Source organism: Epinephelus fuscoguttatus, linkage group LG10, assembly GCF_011397635.1.
Source record: "Epinephelus fuscoguttatus linkage group LG10, E.fuscoguttatus.final_Chr_v1".
In the NCBI taxonomy this organism is placed as follows: Eukaryota; Metazoa; Chordata; class Actinopteri; order Perciformes; family Serranidae; genus Epinephelus; species Epinephelus fuscoguttatus.
In genome coordinates, this window is record NC_064761.1 from 21074207 (window position 1) to 21093920 (window position 19714).

The following is a 19714-nucleotide window of genomic DNA, read 5'->3' on the forward strand; positions in this document are numbered from 1 at the left end:
AAATCTTCTAAATGGGCTTTTCTGTTAAACACACACAGAGAGACAGGCTTAACAACTGTGGTTTCAACTGTTTTACTTAAAATTTAAACATGTGAAATGTGCCATACATTTTCAGGTCTTCACAAAGAGGCGCAGTCATATACAAAGAGATTAAAGACAGCATCACGATCAGAAAAATACTGAGTGAAGTCGAGTCGAGTCAACACATGGTTTGATGTTCCCTTCTTCTTACAGTAAAGATTCTCCAATGCAGAGACAGACAGAGAAAGCAGCATATTGATACTGAAGAATAAAGATTGCAACAAACTGGTCAAGTATTTACATTCTCTTATTGAAACAAACCAGAAACGTTTCCTGTAAGCTTATGGCAAAAGTGGAAGCAAGTGAAAAGTTACTTTGATATTAGTGGGCATGAAGACCTTTTTTTCAGGCAACATCGCAGCAGGGAACTCCAAGGAAATGGTTTACACGCAAACAAGCTAGCTTAATTTGTTTGGGATTTTTTTATCGTGGGAAATATGGGCTTAGTTGCCAGTCACCATCATATGGGAAATTGCAGGACAGTGACATCAGCTGGAGATCGTCCCTTTGACCTTCTTCCACAGATGATCCCATTTCCAGATGACGAATTTGATTAATGTCTTAAAATAGATTTTTTTTTTTTTTTGTAAGTTTAGATCAGTCACTTCCTGAGGACTGAAAATATTTAAATTGGTTATTTCAATAGAGTAAACCAGTTCTATATAAATATAGAAACAGCCTGTGTGAAAACATATTATAACCTAAAGATAATGCGTATAGATCTCTACCCTGTGTAGGTTATTGGTCATGGAGAACTAGACAAATATGTTCTCACCATTCCTCACCTGTTTACCCCAGTTGTCCTTCATCAGAGGGAAAAAGACCAACTGTAGCTTATCTCACTTCCTTAATTCCTAGATGGCTGGCTGATTGTCCACTGTTTTGCAGTTGTGTTTCCTGACACATTGTTTACATATCCTATACACAGTGGTCTATATGTATGGGAAGAGAGCCCTTATAACATTTGATAAACTTTTATCTTTAATTAAAATGGAAGTAAGTATGTATTTATGTGAACCAACACATTTTACTGTCACTTTTTTCTAAACAAGATCATCAGCGACACACAGTTGCGGTTCAGTTCAATTTTTTTTTGTTTTTTAGTCCAAATGCATTTAAGAACTACTGCAAATGTCTGTGTTTTGTGTTTTGTCAAATTGCAGGAAAACATTAATAACGATGATCTGTTTATGGGCAATTTGTTGTCATTTGACTGTTCAAAGGGAAATGGTTGAATTAAATTTGTTAATTGATAATTAATAAGTCCCTTCTATGCATTTTTCCCAGTAGGATGTACCAGGGAACAGAGCTCGCTCTCAATGTTGTGCATATGGTAAATGTCTACATTCTACCATTCTTGACGTCTCCAATAGCTCCCCATACATCAAACAAAAATACATCAGGGAAAGCAAAATCTCCCAGAACGGAGTCCAAGGCCTCGGCAAAGTCATCAGGGTTCTTCTTGTCTTTGCCCGCTTCCACGATGGTGGTTGCTGTGGAGAGGAAGGGACAGGATTAACTACAGCCAAATGCTGGTAGCTTCTGACTGTAGCAAGTATATTTTCTTTCTCTGCAGCCTAAGCATAAACACCAAGCACAGACAGAGTTATTTAGATGTACTATTTTGGTCCTTAGAGTCATGACGTATGCCAATTAATCATGTGATTTACAAGCCAAACCAGTACTTACACAATGATGAATACATTGGTGGTTTGCCAGGATGGGTCTGGGGATTTGGGAACCTCACTGATGTCACTGTGTTTATGAACTGCTGCCACTGATAGTATCGGTTAATATACTCTTGATCATTAATATACTTTGTTGGGACACTCAAATATAGCCTATGTGTGAGTACCATAGACCATAACTTTTAGTATTTACTTAATGTGGAATATTTTTGCATTAGGACTTTAACAAACATGAAACTTAACATAGATTAAAATGGGCACGGCCAACTTCTTTATGCACAGGAGATACCCACATTCAAAATCTCCCATCAAAAACACTGTGTATCTTAATGTTATGTTGATGTTCGAATGACATTGCAAACCAAATCGGTTAATCAGCAGGCAAAATGTAATCCCCACGTTTAACACACTCAGACTATTTAAAGCCCATTTCTGCCAAACACTTTCGGTATGGTATCTTTGGAACCAAAAGTAACCCTTCAGACATGGTACCTAGACCCTAGCATTTCATTAATCATCCGCAGAACAAGGTTGAATGCCGACATTTTCGGAAACAAAATAAAACAGGCTGCAGTGAGAGTCTCTCTCAATGGGATATTTAAAAATAGCAGCTTTGTGCATTTAGTCTTTCTCAGGCAAGCTCAGGGGTTTGGTGTTGCTGGAGCCCGAAATTAATATATATAAATGCTTTTAGATCCACTCATTACTAAAAGTGTATGTCATATAAAAGCTAAAGTGATGGTCAAAGCAGTTGATTGAGTCACGTCATCACCTTATGCACTGAGTAACATTGCGGGTTAACATACCACCTTAAAAGTTGCTGGTAGTCGGCCCGCTGAGTTATTTTTTTACTCCAACTCCAGCTGCTGCAAGAGGCAGCAAAACATCCTTTCATTTTATAGTTACAGTCTACTAATAAAACTCTCCATGGTATGAACAGTGGTCACATGAGCCTCAAAACCAGCCACAGCTCAGCCCTGAGCAGAGTGACTGTCTGCTATTGACCAATCAACGGACTGCAGTGTTCACAGCTCCACCTTTTAGCACCAGATCTGTGTGCTAGGTACCCCAACAGAAGGGGTGACCAAAAATGGGAACAGTACGGAATGGTTCCATTGGTACCATCCACAGCTTTCGCAGTGGTAATCAATACTATCACCGTATGTACATGTGTATCCAGACAACGGGACCTCAAAAAGGGTTTGTATGGCAGCTAGATTTCCATGTGCCTGCAGGTATCTGAGTAAATGAATGGCTTGGATCCCCACTGACACATTACATACAGTATAGCTGAGTGTTGTTGCATTAGGTCACCAACAGACATTTGTTAGCAACGTTGTTTTGTCTCTCTGAACAAACTGTCTATAAGAGTGAATCATATTTTTTCAAGTATTTTTCCCTCCATTGTATTGGAAATAACCTTCCAACCTCAAAAATATTTGGGTCAAAGTATGCAACCAACCAAAGTTCATAGGGTAAATTCCAAGCATAAAACAGGCAGGCAAGCATATTAAAAAATCATAAACCCATTTCAAATGAGGTCCAAACAGCCAAACGTCCATCTGGAAATCAGGCCATTGGCCTTGGAAGTCTGGGAAAGGGCAAAGTTGTATCTGCAATTTTAAGTACGCATGTCATCCAAATTCTTGATTCATCCCAGGACGTTGAGCATTGAGAAGTCTCTCTTCTTTTACTTTAATTCTTTTTTAGTGATGATGCTGCCAATTGATTTTATGTCTGCTTATACCATTGATGCTGAGTGTAGAAAGTATTCTTGACCTTGACAAATGGCAACATCTTGACTCAAGGTCCAACACAAAGCACAGAATGATGAAGAGTCACACAAAATGCATGAACTCCATGATCCAAAAAGCTGAAGGAAAATAAGTTAAAAAAAAATACTAAATTACAGCACATATGAGAATATACATAACAGCTCCCTAGAGATGCATTTCATCATTATAAACTATTTGGGGCAAGTATAAATTCTGAGGAGGAATTTTCCCTTAATCAGGCGCAGGGCTGAAGTTGGCTGGCCTTTCTCAGCATGCCAGAGTAGACAGTGAGTGCGGCAGTTTGCCAGTCTAGTACAGCTCACAGTAAACCCCACTGACTCTCGGATCTCTGTGTGAACATCAGTTCAGCAACAGTTGACATTTGTATATTCAAACATCAACCCAAAGGTGAGGTCTATTTTAAGGCCCCCAAGTGTTACGTGGGTGGTCTTACCCAGCTCCAGATCTCTGATACCCATGTAGCTCTCCAGGAGGTCGTCCACTTTTTTGGTGGCCTGTTCTTCAAACTCGTTCTGCTGGCGGAGCGGAGAGGAAAAATACAGAGGTGTCAGGGAAAATTTAGTTGTGTTCATGCTCTAAATATGGTGATACAAACTCTGTGAGAGCAGAATTGCTCATGCCAAAACATGCAAGAGCCAAATATCTCAGGCTATTGTTCATCACTTATCTTTATGTTATATAGATATAGCAAAGATTTTAGATTAAATCGAGTATTACTGGAAGGTGTTCACCAAGTATTTTATATTTGTGACTTAAAATGTGGACCTTTTTGCTTCCAGACTTTCCCCAAGTGATATGATCTGTGGATTCACATCATAGCAGAAGTGTGGAAAGTAAGTAAGAGACATTGCTCGGGAATAGCACGTACTGTGTGACTGTGTATGTGTGATTGTTAGTTCATGTGTGACCAAAGTCACGTGATTTTTTTTAGTTCAGTTCAGTGTGCGTGTGTGTGTGTGTGTGTGTGTGTATACATGTCATTAACTGAGTACACGATGAAGTTAAGAAGTCATTGTCCAGCAGAGCGTGTGAAACTCACCACTTCCTGAACTGTAGCAGCCCCCTTCGAGCGAAGACGCAGCGTCTCCCTGCCATTCACCATCTTGCCCTCATTAGATTTTGGAGCTCTGGTCCTCATCCCAATCATGTCTAACCACACAATCACACACACACACACACACACACACACACACACACACACACACACGCACGCACACACACAAAAACAAACAGGATGCTAGCCATTAATCAGTTAAAGAGATGTGGGATTTTTATTTATTTCTTTAGCTGTGACATTGTGTCCTTTCACTTTGGATTTTTTTTAAAGATTGAGTTTGTTTGTTTAACCACTGATATCTCTCACTGCTAACTATGGTGTCCCTCTGTCAAGTAGAAACCAAACCCCTTTTAACACAGCACATATTTCCTAGGAAAGAGGAAGAAGCATCGCAGTATGGTTCACATTCCTCTGTCCTGATGTGAACTTCTTGCCTCACAAATGACAAAGCATTCAACTCATTTTAACTAATATATAATTTATAACAGGCATCCTGAGTTTACCTGAGGACACCCAGCCACTGCTGCTAGTTTTAGAGCATGAGATATTGTTTTAATAACCAATACTTGGTGTGTGATGAAATGAGAAATCATTTTTATAGAGGCATGCTGCCTGTGAGCAAAATAAAATCAAATTTCAATGTGTAGTTTGTTGTGGTGTTGTGTCCCATCCACACAGAGAACAGTGTTGAAGCCAACTGTGTATATTCATTATTATTGTGTTTCCAAAGTTCTAGTAAAAGAAGAGTTCTATATGGAGTTTATGTGAATTGTGGATTTCCATTTTCCATTTAATCTTCCATCTGTTCAACTGACAAGCCTCATAACTTTGTGTTAACACTCAAGTTGATATTACAAGAAAATATTGCCACAGCGGGAACTGCCCATTGGTTCGACAGCCCATTGGTCCGACATCCCATTGTTCCGACCATATTAAACTCATTGTTCCGAAGTCCGTTCCGAAATCATCATGATGCCCTGTGGTTAAGGTCTGGTTAGGTTTAGGCACAAAAACCACTTGGTTAGGGTCAGGAAAAGATCATGGTGTGGGTTAAAATGAAAAAGAAAGTGACAAACACATAAGCCGTGAGCCTGCTCCGCCTCAAGCCAGTCACGGTGCACCATACGCCTGCCGCGAGCCGTTCAGCACCGCGGACAGTCAGACTAATGGGATGTCGAACCAATGGGCTGTCGAACCAATGACATGGACCCGCCACAGCATCGTATACTTATTGCTATTGTCATTCTGTTGGTCAGTTGCTTTACTACTTAAATCCAAAATGAAGTATATGAGGAAGAGTCTTACTGACTTTAATGAACCGTTGTCCATTTCTTCTGGTGCCAGCTCAAAGCCTTCACATACAACGAAATATCTCAGCATCTATTACATGGACACAGCTGCCACCATAAAATACTAATTTTTGTTTATGAGTAAAATGTCTTAACAACTATTAAAATGGATCAATAAAATCTGGTACAGACCAAAATTGATAGTCATCCTAGCTCATAGTTATGACATGTTGAATGCTCAACCTAGTTTCTCAAGTAGTTATTTTTAACACACACGCTCCAGGGTCTGCGAAACGATGCACATCTGTTTTCCATATGATGTGTCACTGATCACAAAAGGGAATTGAACTCTTTCCTGAGGGATGTCAGAGGTCAGCATCGGCTGACCTCTGACATCCATGTACAAGGCTGTTGCCGCAGCGGCCCAGGTTCAAGTCCAGCCTGTGGTCTTTTGCTGCATGTCATCCCCCCTCTCTCCCCCTTTTACACTTAACTGTCCTGTCCATTAAAGGCAAAAAATGCCCCAAAAAATATCTTTAAAAAAAAAAAACCTCAGGAAGCGACGGCTGTTTGTCCCTCGATAAGTTTCATTATTTGACCTTGAAATATGACATTGAAATTACTGTATTTCCTCTTTTAAATAAGATAATTTCAATACAGTAGAATAGTGATATCAGACCCAATGCTCAAACATACAGCTCATTGGAATTGAACTTTATGGGCCACTTTCACATCTGCATTTATAATTGAGACTTGCAGTTGTTACTTATGAATTTCTGCCACCTTGGTTACAAACACAGTAAGTTCATGTGCTGTGGCATTGTTTAAAAGTAAAAGTTTAGTTGGAAATAATCATTCACCCAAGTATTAACTCATGCCACCTCTCATGCCTTTATAAATCACAGGTTAAAAAGTTTGTCACAAGGATGATATTTTTTTAACATGTGCAGTTTGACTGTGTGTACAACCGCATTTAAATCGTTGGAGACAATAAAAATATTTTTCCTTTCAATCTGTAATTGCCAATGTGAATTACTCTCACTCTGTGCACCACCTAATATTCTCTCTCTAATATTTCTGACATTTAGGGCCATAATGAAGTCCCAGCTCTGTTACATTCTAATTAGTGTAATAAATCATTTTACACATGAAATGTGATCCATCGTATGAGAATTTGGCTCTCAGCCATTGTGTGTGTGTGTGTGTGTGTGTGTGTGTGTGTGTGTGTGTGTGTGTTACAACAATTATTAAGAGATTTATTACACACCCATGATAATGGTGACTGGCAGGTTTATACAGCGAAATAAGGGGACATGTTTAACTGCTCTGCTTATCACTTCAACCAAATACTAAACTGTGACTCCTGTTTGACTGTACACAAAGCCAATGCATGCCTAAGGACATTTTACCCTGATGTTACCTCCAAAACCAGGTTGTGATTTGATAATATAAACACATCTAAACATCCATGACAACTTAGCAAAGTCAATCTGCAAATGAAGGCCAGTCCAAAGCTCCAGAACATGAAAGAGAGTTTGTGAACCTTGAGTTGAGATTGATTTGTCAACTACTTTGCTATCTTTCAGTAACAACAGTACATGGTGACAATAGAAATACTATTTGTTCACAGGAAATTGGCACTTTGACCATGGATTTGGTTTCCTGTCTGATATGAGGTTGTGGACAGTTGGGCTCCAGCCTAGTCAGCTATATTCACATTATAAGGGGACCTCTGTTGCAAAGCAGATGCAATAAATAAGCCTCTTATTGTACTTTTGACAGGTAAAACACATCTTGGAAGGGAAAAGGGAATAGGGAAAAGGACGCCCTTATGTTTTAACCGAAACAAAAAAAGGTCACAGGTTCAAAGTGCATGAAAAGAGCAGAATTCGGTCATCCGCAGAAGGCAGATATCAGGTGATGTCATCTAATATTTTGTAAAAAATATTAAATAAACTTCTCTTATCATAATTTATCTTTTCCCAGTGTGACTTACAATATAAATATGCAATATAAACACAAAAATAAATACAGCATAAGTCAGAGAAAGAGGCAAAGCCAAGGTTTTGCTAAAAGTTCAAGTCGCTGTAACCCAATGAATTTGTTTATCCATTTTAATTCCTGGCAGATTAATAGCTGAAGTGTGTACGGAGGTGCTGTCCAGGCTCTCTAGCAACAAAGAGAGTACAACAAGTACATGTGGATCAAATATTTACAGTACAGTTTGGCGCTGTCCTCTGTGTGACTGCAAAGCGTATGAAAAGAGAGGCACTATGCTCTCTCTCTCTCTCTCTCTCTCTTTCTGTGTGTGTGTGTGTGTGTGTGTGTGTGTGTGTGTGTGTGTGTGTGTGTGTGTGTGTGACATTAGATGACACATTATTCACACTGTTATAAGGTTGATTGTTTATTTTGGGGACTCTCTTTGGGGGTTAAAGGTAAGTTGAATGTTGGGGTTACAAATGTTGCAGTAACTGGTGAGGTTAGAGTGACCAATTTTAAGTCCATACAATGTTCTGACAAGCACAATACACAGTATAAATGTGTGTGTGTGTGTGTGTGTGTGTGTGTGTGTGTGTGCTCCTGTACCATATTTGTAAGGACATTCTGGACAGGTTTTTAAGGGGTTGAGACATTTTTAGCAGTGGATTTGGAACTGAATCTTCTTACACTATAATGACAAAAACTCTGTCTGTCTGTGCGTGCGTCTGTTCCACGTTTTTCTCCTCACTGACTTGGTCAATCCATGTGAAATCTGGTACAGTGGTAGAGGGTCATGGGAGGATGCGAATGAAGCAATATTACATCAATTGGCCAAAAGAGGGCGCTATAGCAACTGATTGAAATTGCAAACTTTGAATGATCATATCTTATGCCCCGTATGTTGTAGAGACATGAAACTTTGCACAGAGATGCCTCTCCTCATGAGGAACAAATTTGCCTCAAGAACCCATAACTTCTGGTTATATAGATTTTCCGCCATTTTGAATTTTTTGAAAAACACTTAAAATCGATCTCTTCCTAGGAAGTTTGACCGATCTGCATGAAACTCAGTGAACATAATCTAGGGACCAATATCTAAAGTTCCCTCTTGGCAAAAGTTGGAAAACTTACTAAAACTGAGCTTCTATGAGGCAATGAATATTGCGGAGGGCGTGGCTCATCACATAAAGGTGTCTAACATCTCAAAGGTTTCACGGATCACCACGCAACTTTGTAGGCATATGACCACACATAATCTGAGAGGACCCCTCCATTATTGACCCCATCAAACAAAATGGGGGCGCTAGAGAGCTAATTTCTTATCTAGGCCTAACCGCCATATCAGTTTTTACTAAACTTGGTAGATATGTAGAACAGGACGCCTCAAGGTGACTGGAGAAATTTAACTCTAATTGGCAACTGGGTGGCGCTATAACAACAGAAAAATGCTTAAAAACAGCTAAAATGCGACCGATTGCTGTGGCTCCCCCTGTGGCCAAATGTTTGTTTTTTCTTCTAATTTTTGGTATGACTAAGTCATGGTATGGTACGTTGTACATAATCACTGAAACTGTCAGTGTGTCATTCTGTCAGTCAGTCATTCTGTCTGTCCCATGTTTTTCTACTCACTGACGTGGTCAATCTATGTGAAACTGCACATAGGCATTGAGGGTTGGCATAGGCAGAAGGTGACAAAGCTACCAGTGGGTATGGACTTGTTTAAGTTAAAATTAAGGTAGACTCATAGAGGTATAAATTTGTGTGTGTGGAGAGGTGCTTCCAGATTGTTTATGTATTCCTGTAAAAGGTTTGCTTTGCTTTTGTTTCATGTGTTTTATGCCTGGAGTTAAATTGTTAGCTTAAAAAAAAATTTTAACTATTGAAAAGAAGACCCTGTGTTTCTCTGGTGGTTGTGATGTTGTGAAGAATCCCTTAAGTCTTTTTAATTTTGCCTGTACTTGATTGAAAATGAAAACTTATTTCAGTTGCTCATTTTAAGGAGTTGATTTCCAAAGCACTATTACCAATGTTCTATTTCTCTGTAATAATTACAGTCACTCTGTAAACAAGAGCTGCATTTACTTACAACCAAAGACATTTATTTTGTTTCTGTGTTTTGCTTCAAGTTTTTCCAGAGTTTGAATTGATTTATCCTTGCAGAGCCATTTTAAATCATCTACTGTCACACAAAATCCTTTGGGCCGAGGCCCTTGGGCAGTGATTAACCACTGCCGTAATACTGCTCAATTAATTGTAGCTGCTAAGTTTGAGCACTTTTCCAGGCTCACTGGCAGACAGCCTAGTACTCTCTAAAGTGTTCCTGTCTCTGTTTTCTGTTTGGATCGTGAGATATGAAAACGTACCAGAGAAAGCTGAAATCAATCAAACACTCGGGCCAACTGTGGCTAAGAGAGGCTCCCTGAGGAATCAGCTTGGTGCTTTACCTTGCATGGTCGTTCCCATCATAAAAAATATACCCTAGGGGCAGCTTTTGCCACCTGGGATATTAATAGTCAGTGTTATGAATCCCAGCCAACACACACCTTTGCTTCCTGCATGTGCTGAGACCTAACAGTAACAATGAAATGTTTGTTTTTCCATGATCTTTATTCCAGTGCCTGCACTTCCTGGTTGTCAGCGCCTCTGCTCTGCTGGTTTTTATCCTGTCGTTTAATCAGAAATGGATTTATACCACACAATATCACTGATTAGCAGACAAGGACAGTGATATTTTTAGTTCAAATATTTGTAAAGACTACTGAGCATTAATCGTACAGTCCCCAGTCACAGAGAAATATTTTCCACTCACCAAAGGCCTTCTTGGGCCCCACCAGGCGGAGAGTGAAGGGTATGCCTCTTGCTTGCTCTTTCAGCATCTTAGCCACCTCGTAGTGTCGACAGCCTACAATGCTCTGGTCGTTGATGGCCTCAATGTGGTCACCAACACATACCGTCTTCAGCCGGTCTATGGTGCTGCCCTCCTTTATCCTCTGAAAGAAACACATTTAACATTTTTCACCTGCTTAGATTCCCAAATAGATTTAAATTGAAATGACAGACAAGGCTCAGCTTGTTAAACCCTGCCACTTGTTCACCTTGATGAAAGCATATCCGGCTCCATTGTCTGTGATAGTGAGGCCCAACGCGTCTTCTGTCTTTGTCACCTCCACCTCCTTGGTCTCCCCTCTGACGTGAGCGAAGATGAAGTCTTCCAGTCCAATCTGTCCCCCCAGCAGCTTCTGCATGTCCACTTTGTGAGAGTTGAGGGTGCAGAACAGGATCTAAGGGAAGATATGGACCAGAAAGTAGCTCATTCATGGTACTCTATATATTTACCATGTAAATCTTCAGGCTGCAAAGACACTGCTTCTCATTTGTGTGTGTTGTAGGCCAGATTTTCATGTGATGGCCAGCACAGTGAGTGAGGGAGGGCTGGGGCCTGTCCAAGCCGGGGTCTAGCTCCCTAAGTATCCACTCTTATTGCATGGTTGAGTGTTGTTTTGCTGTTTTCACCTTGCACTTTATCTTACATTTTGTGTGTCTCTGTGTTCGTGTGTATGTAACCATGCTCCTTTTTTTGCATTGGCCTGAATGGGTCTTAACCCTAAATCCCCCCCGGCTTGGTGGACAGCAACTCCACCCACTGACTAATAGTTCTTAACATACACTCAGCTTTATGCAAAGCTCGCTCCTTTACCCGTACTGGTCCACCCATTAAAAAATCTCGATCTGACAATCTCTTTTGTTGTACTACCTTCAGCCTCATTAGTAAACAAATGAAGGAAATCATAGCTAGACACTGGCATATACTATCTGCTGACGATGTGGGAAGAAGTCTGTTTTCTAATCTGCCTCTTTTTGTTCACTCCAGAAGCCACAACATCCGCGATATGCCGGTACATGCAGATTCTTTTCATACTGGACAAGGAGGAAGCATTGACGAAAACCCACTGGCTTCTTTCCTTGTTGTCACTGCACTTCTTTTCAAAACCACAAGAAGGCTAATTCTTTTGTTAGCCACACCGCTAAAAACAATACAAAATTTAGAAATTCATTACTTGTCGCTCTACTAATGTTATTTATCTGCTGTCATGTCCGTGTGGCCTACAATATATAGGTATCCACCAACTCAGAACCAGAATCAGCGAACATGGGTGCTTCATCCACAGAGGTGATCCTAAATCCCCTGTAGCTAGACATTTCCAGGAAGCTAAACATCCAGCTACTGAACTTAGATTCTGCAGCATTGATATAGGGAATCCCAGCCATAGACACACAAACCTTGAAACAAAATTTCTTCAGTCTGAAAGCAGATGGATTTTTCTCCTTAAAACTGAACAGCCTCTAGGCCTTAATGAAACACTTAATTTGTCTTGTTTTCTGTAGGTGGCCCTTTTCCATCTCAATCTGCATGTGCCAGCATGGATCTCCTGTACCTATGTAGATGGTTTTTATTCACACACATGGTTTAGTGATAGTATTATTGTTGCTGTACATATCTTCTTTCCATATATATACATTTGAATATCTCTGTTGTAGGGTCTCTTTATTACCAAGAACTGTATAATCATCACTTTTGTGACACTGCTTCTGAATATAGTAGTTGTACTCACAAATATGTCACATCTCGTTAATCAATATCAGCTTCAGCTGCTAGATTGGCCACACCTGGTAGGGCCTGCCTGTCTTTGACGCCGTTTACACGTTGCCAGCTATTTTCATAAACGGACATTTCACCGTCTCTGTTTTCAAAAAGATCTTCGTTTACACTTACCCGTGTATATATACACAAGAGCATGCCAAACCTGTAGGTTTATCTCAGTTTACATGCAAACGTGCAGCCGGAGTTTTCCAAAATCTCCACTCTGGCCGGAGTTTTTAGAAAGACTCGTTTTCAGAGGAGAAATCTCCGTTTGCGTGTAAACGAAGGGCACAAACGAAGGAAGATGTCTCCGTTTATCAAAATCACCATGTACGTGTAAATGGCCTCTTTATCTCTGTTGGAAAACACATGTCAGTAGCACTTACGATAGTCTAGGAGGCCGTTTACACGTACACGGTGATTTTGATAAACGGAGACATCTTCCTTCGTTTGTCCCCTTCGTTTACACACAAACGGAGATTTCTCCTATGAAAACAAGTCTTTCTAAAAACTCAGAATGGAGATTTTGGAAAACTCCGGTTGCACGTTTGCATGTAAACTGAGATAAACGGAGTTATAGGCAGCCGACGTCACAGTATGCGCCCTAACTTGCGCCTGTGTCAAAAGTGCGACCTATGTTGCTATGGTGACAATGGATACATGGAAGGCTTGAGCTTCTCATTACACTGCCACCTACAGGTTTGGCGTGCTCTTGTGTACATATACACGGGTAAGTGTAAACGAAGATCTTTTTGAAAACGGAGACAGTGAAATGTCCGTTTATGAAAATAGCCGGCAACGTGGAAACCGCCTCTAGGACTGAAACGTTTGCTTGCTGCCTCTTTTGCACTTTTTTTTTTTTTTTTAGCACTTTTTTGTTTTTTACACTTATATATTAATTAAAGTTTTGGACTTCTTTATATTGATCTCAGCCTGTGGACTCTTTATGTGGCCTTTTCCAGCCCATTTCTTTGGTGTGTGGGTTACTCTTTTGTGGTTCCCCTCACCTCTTAACATACACAGCCATTTTTTTGTTTGTTTGTTCTTTGTTTTTAGTATATATAATTAATAAACATTATTGTCACTTTTTGGAAACCTTGTTTCTGCTATTCCTTTGTGTCAAATCTGTAAAAATGACTGTGGCCCCTTAATCTTTGATAGCGCACATTTCAGTTATAAAAAAGTAAACTGTTTTACCTTTTAAAAAATGTTAGTAACATTGCCCAAGAATTAGTGAGAACTTCAAGTGGATGCAGTTGTTTATGTACTGCTTGATCGTCCTTATAAATTACTTTTTTAAAAAATGAATGAGTTATGTTTTGAAAAACAACAATAATTGCCTACCTATTCCCTACAATAAATGTGATTGTAGTTTCTCTGGCATTTCCTGGTGTTTTATTTTTTACCTCCTGTTTTATTACAAAGCCAAATGGAGCCCATAAGAATTCCTTTAGTTGTGCTGTATAGATGTTAACCAGCAGAGGGCAGCAGAGTCACACTTTGATTTTGCTCTTGGCCATTTTGTGTTGAGTTATGAATGTGGCAACTCATTCAGAGCATTTGTATATTTCAGTGTTAACAATAGAGTCAGTCACAGCACTCTTTGATTTGGATATATGATTGCATGTTTCTGTTTGTTTTAGGAGTTCTCTGCCAAAATCATGGTTGTTTTCGAAGGTTAGTGGTTGAATTATTGATTGAAAGTCGAGAGGTCATCAGATATGACTTAATCTGTGTATGTGTCAGAATAATTGTGGTTTAAAAACCAGCACTGGCACATTTTATATTGCCGGACTAAACACGTGACTCTCTGATAACATCTCCAGCCCACACTTTTTATAGTTGCTTTTATAGTTCAGAACAGTAATTGCCTTGTTTTGGGAATAGCTTTCATTTTTGCGGAAGTCTTTTTGTTGTCTATTCTGAAACCCAAGGTTAAAGTTCAAGTTTGACTATAATAAACCTAAAATCCATAGCGGAAAGATAACCCAGGTGAACTTTTCTCGTACTTGGAACAGTTCCTGTAAGATATTGCTCATCATAGTTGTCTTGGTGGGCGGAACAGTCTGACTGTAGTCCAAGGTCATCTTTGGCATCTAGCTGTACTGTAACTTTATGCTGCTGCTGTTCAGTCCACGGGAGGTCAAGGAAACTGATGTACTTCTCACTATCACCGACTAATTGCTTGATGTTTTCCATAGAAAGTCTTGTGACTTGAATATTGGCTGCAGTTCAAGGTCCTGATATACGGCTATTAAATCAGCTATAATTTGAATAATGCCTCATAAAACATTTAATTTAATGTCTTAAAGCATTTAAGACCAGAAAAGGTGCGTGTTTATTGATTATCCTAGTCTTCTGCATTAGAATTAGAGACAGTCTACACTGACAAAAACTCAAACGTCTCAAGGTTTGAAAGATTCATCTTTACCATTTATCATTATGTATATGTTACAATGTCAGACTCAAGCCCTTGCATTACTTGTTATTATTGGTCATCAATCTGACCGTTACCTAAATTGTTTATTCCTTCCAGACCACTGGAGATTATCCCAGTACATACTTGGCAGAGTATAGCCCGAACAGGCCGCCAAGTTACCGCATGGCTTACATAAGTATATAAGAAGACAAACACATTCACAGGAATTTAGAGTGTCTCATTCTGTTAGTACGAAAATGTCTGAGTTACAACATAGCATGCAGACAGCAGTGAGTGCAGATACAGAGGATCCTGTTGCTGTGAGGAAATAGCTAGAGCTAACAATATGAAATGAAAAAAATGTGGTGTGTTATCCTGTGTTATTGAACATAAGTTGACAGCGTCTTTCTAAAAAAGATATTTAACATTTAAACATTGGATCTTATGTAACTTAACAGGCCAAAATATAAGACACAACCAAGGCTGGGTGTCGCCTGATAAGATCATCAAGGTTAGCTCTCCCACATCGGTCTATATCCCTTCATCTCCGGTCATTCGTTTCCAACAGGTAGTGATACACTGATAGGGAGAGCCTTCATGGTGGCCTTCATAACGCTACTGATAAGTATTAGATAAGGCCAATGTGTAATATTTATTGCTGCCTTACCATAATATACAGGAGAAGCATGCAGAACAGCTGCATACTGTACATGACCACAATTATCCTGACTTATACTGAACCCCAAATTGCTCCCGATGGCTGTTCCATCAGTGTTACTGAGTAGCAAGTGGCACCATGTATGATAGCCTCAGCCACCAGTGTGTGTGAACGTGTGTGTGAATGTGTGAGCGTGACATGTAGTGTAAAAGTTTGTGGTCGGAAGGCTAGAAAGGCACGATACAAGTGCAGTCCAGTTACCATTTTACCATTTACTTTTGCATCCACTTCCAGCAGCTCTGAATAAAAGTCACGTTTGAAATACAAAAATAAAGTGTAGACTTTGATATTTGATTTCTTTGCCATCTGCCTGAGACAGCCTGTGGCCTTGGCTGTGCTGAGCATTGAGAGCAGTATCAGGCTGCAGTGTGGTTTGGCCAGCCCTGACCTACTAAAGGTTTAGTGACTAGACTTCTTTTCAAGGATTCTGGCCTTGTGCAGCTGCCTGCTGTAACCTGACTTCAGACCACACCTTTGGTCCCCTACAGTGCTTTGAATCTTGCTTTGTTTAGTCCCACAGTGTTGGATAACTATTTTGGAAATAGGGATTGCCTGAAATCTATTTTTGAATGTCTCTAAATCAGAAAATTCAGCCACTTTTTACAGCTTAATCAATGCTGTATTAAGATATTTATGGTATACTTCTTGGGGTTTTTGAAATGGGAACTCTATTTTTACACACACAGTCAGTTTACCAGTCATGTGGAGTTATAGTCAGTCTATGGAAACAGCTTTTTTAATGTATTTTGGCTTTGGAGAAGCTTTGTTTAGTCTGAGGAAATAACCCTTGTGATGACATCAGGGGATTATCTTGGATTGGGCTTGGGAGTGACAACATTACAAAAGGAAGCTTATATTTCAAACTGAGTTTAAAAGATGTGGGTACTCACAAGGAATAAAGAGTCTCATGGAAAGTGTCTAATGTTTGCATTATGGGAAACGTAGGATCCCGTGTTTAAATCTAAATCTAAATCTCTGGATTTGATTATTTCCAATGAAACAGGCAAATTAAGTACGGTAATTGTTGTTACCACAGGATAGGATTTGGAGGATATTTGCTCCAACGTAACTGAGCACTTGTTGTTGTTTTTTTTACCCTACTTTGTTATCTGAATGACTTTCAAAAATGTTCATCACCTGGTTTTGTTTTGCAATAAAGTCACTACCACTTCTATTGGTGTTTGCTGACAACACAACATCATCTGTTTATTTGTTTCCATTATTGATCCTGGTCAAGGCGCAGGCGAGTACAAAGTCTGGCAGACAGTACTGCGGCCAAATGATCTTCAATAGTGCATCATGGAAAATAGCCTAGAATGGAAACCTAATACCTATTTGCAGCTGGCCTGCCTGAGCAGAATTGCAAGAAAGAAATAACACCATTTTTTAATCTTGATCATTTCTCATAAAACTGGAAATGTCACAATTTAGCTAAATCATGTTGACACGCAAAGCTGAGTTTGATTTGTACCTCTGAGGGGGAGATGTTGAACACTTCAGCGATCTTGGCGTACAGCTCCTTGACATTGGTGAATCCATGGATGCGGCCTGTGGGACTCCCGTGAGCCAGCTGGGTGTGGAAGATGAGCCGAGGTCTGGGGTATTCTGGTGGCCCTGGTGGTGGCGGTGAGGGAGGAGGAAGCGGCGGTGCTGTGGGCTCCACACAACTCTGATTCTGGTGCTGGGCCTTCTGCTCCTCCATGGCCTCAGAGTCCTGTGGGCTCATAGCCTCCCCGTTCTGCATCGGGCCCCAGCTCAGGTACGGTGCTCCTCTAGGAGCCCTGATGGTGCACTGCTCTGGCAAAAAGGGAAATTCTGTCCTTCCCCCCGCTTAGCCGACCAACCACCCAACCAAATAGCCACCGAGAGCTTTGGGGTGAGGAGAGCAGATAAATAAGTGATGAGAGTCGCCTGGTAACAGTAGCTGGAGGAGGCCAGCCAGACCCTGCTGGGTTGAAACCCAACACCCTCTGAGCTGAGGACTGTATGTGTTACACCTGAGCCTCTGGCAGCTCACGCATAGAGAACACAAACAAAACATACCAGGTACAGGTTTCTTCATGCACATGACACGCTTAAGCTCTAATCCCCCCATATCAGTCTGGGTGCAAGACAAACATGACCCCGAAAATGTGAACATCCCTCTGAAGTGTGAAAATGCCCAGCATACCTGCAAAATGTTTTCCAAAGTGGGCCGCTCGAACATTTGCCACAGACAATGTCCCAGTGTTACAGGTAAGATGATATCAGAGGGTAAGGAGTGAGGTGCTCCCCCCTTCACTGGCCTCATTGAATGAAATTGGCTGTTGCTGAGGTGAATCCTTGGTGATGCACTGACCTTTTTGACCCAACAGACAGACCATACAGAAGATGACAGTTAAAGCCACTAAACAGATGTTTAATCCATGTTGGTATGTTGTGCTTCTTGTACTGACAAGGTTTTTAGATATCAGTTTCCAACGTTACTGTACCAAAATGTGTGTACACATGACAGGAAAGCCCTAAAATAATAGATATATTATTATTATTATTAAGCTCCTAGAACTGAATTTGATATAATTGTGCCTTAAACAATTATGAAAGGTAAGCATGTTTTGAGAAATGATGGACTATCTTGACTCGAAACAAAATGCCTGTTATACGTGTGACAAATTATGGAAATAATGCTAAGATACGGTAAAATGTATGATGAGACACACATTTTTTTACATCTTAAATCTCAGAAAGATGGATTGAAACACATAAACACTAACGAGCCATGCATTCCTGTTTTGTTCTGCCATGATGGTCCGATGGTCTGATGGCCTTAACAATTTTATCTGTCACACTTTGTCCCATGTGATGCCTTACTCATGTGCAAATCCAGGAAGCTGTCATGCCATGACACAAAAAGCTATCTATCCCCGTTTAGCTCTGGAAATTCCACAAAAATCACATTTTAAAACGCCAGCTGGGAATGTGTTGGCATACCATTGTGATTCCCCTCAGACAAAGATTCTTTCAGGCAGGATGTACGGTATGTACGAAAAGACGGTCTGAGATGCTTAAATAGATGACTGATTGAAATGTCTGAAGTTATATAACATATAACATACACACATTCATCTCCTGTCTCTCAGTATTACATGAGTAATACTGCCATATATTGGGCTTTATTTAGAAACACACTTTTCTTTTTGATATGTGTACTCTGTTTAAGTGTAACATCAAGCCAAACATTTACATTCAGTCATTGTACAGTGGGGATTCAGCCTGTGATGTACTTTTATTTTACTGCTTCATAAGCATCCCTGCACACCTGTTCTATAATGTGCAGGACTGCAGCTCTCTGTGCGTCACAGCCTCGTTTTTCGAGGCCAAGGTCTTGCTATAGCCTCCCAAGGTCAGAGTGTTTACACCAGCAGCTGATAATAAGGATCTCACTGACAAAACATTCCTTCTGCAACAGATAATGGATAGGTAGTCCTCCAAGCAGAGGGCATCTCACTTTCTCTTCTTGTAGAGACATACGTGACAGCTTCTGTCTAGCTTTTCTAAAGCAAACAGATGTCTCACTTAGGCAACATCAGAGATAACAGACTGACTCAGGTTTCCCAGATTTGTAACTGGCAACACAAATACAAACATTTTGTTGGAAATGAGCTTTTATTGTGTTTGCTAAACAGGAGAGGACCTTCGTTTAAAGGTCCAGTGTGAAGGATTCAGGGGCATCTATTGGCAAAGATGGTGATCAGAAACTGTTTTCATTTGTTTAAAATCACCTGAAAATATGAATAATTGTGTTTTCGTTACCTTAAAATTAGCTGTTTATATCAAAGGGTTCGGGTGCGCTTTGATAGAGTCTGCCATGTTGTTCTACAGTAGCCCAGAACGGACAAATCAGACACTGGCTTTAAATTAGACCATTTGCATTTCTGTGTTTTCTTATCGGCCATCATAGTTGTCCTACATACACGGTTGGCTTTGGAAAATTGCGTATTTCTTGTTACTGTCCAGTTCAAGAGGCCAGCTAGCCTACTAGGTATTGCATTAAGTCATCATAAT

At 40.2% G+C, this 19714-nt stretch overlaps 1 protein-coding gene across 2 annotated transcripts; it reads right to left on the minus strand.

The window, feature by feature from the left end:
- Window positions 1-63: 63 nt before the first annotated feature.
- gipc3 (GIPC PDZ domain containing family, member 3) lies at window positions 64-17509 on the minus strand. Of its 2 annotated transcripts, none has more exons than XM_049588129.1 (6): window positions 17142-17509; window positions 10987-11172; window positions 10701-10881; window positions 4605-4714; window positions 3999-4077; window positions 64-1574 (listed from the first exon to the last, which is right to left on the minus strand). In XM_049588129.1, the coding sequence occupies exons 1-6, from the start codon at window positions 17412-17414 to the stop codon at window positions 1423-1425; spliced, it is 981 nt and encodes a 326-aa protein (XP_049444086.1). In that variant the 5' UTR covers window positions 17415-17509; the 3' UTR covers window positions 64-1422. The 2 variants fall into 2 exon arrangements, with proteins under 2 accessions (XP_049444086.1, XP_049444085.1); XM_049588128.1 differs by having other exon boundaries at window positions 3999-4080.
- Window positions 17510-19714: the final 2205 nt, after the last annotated feature.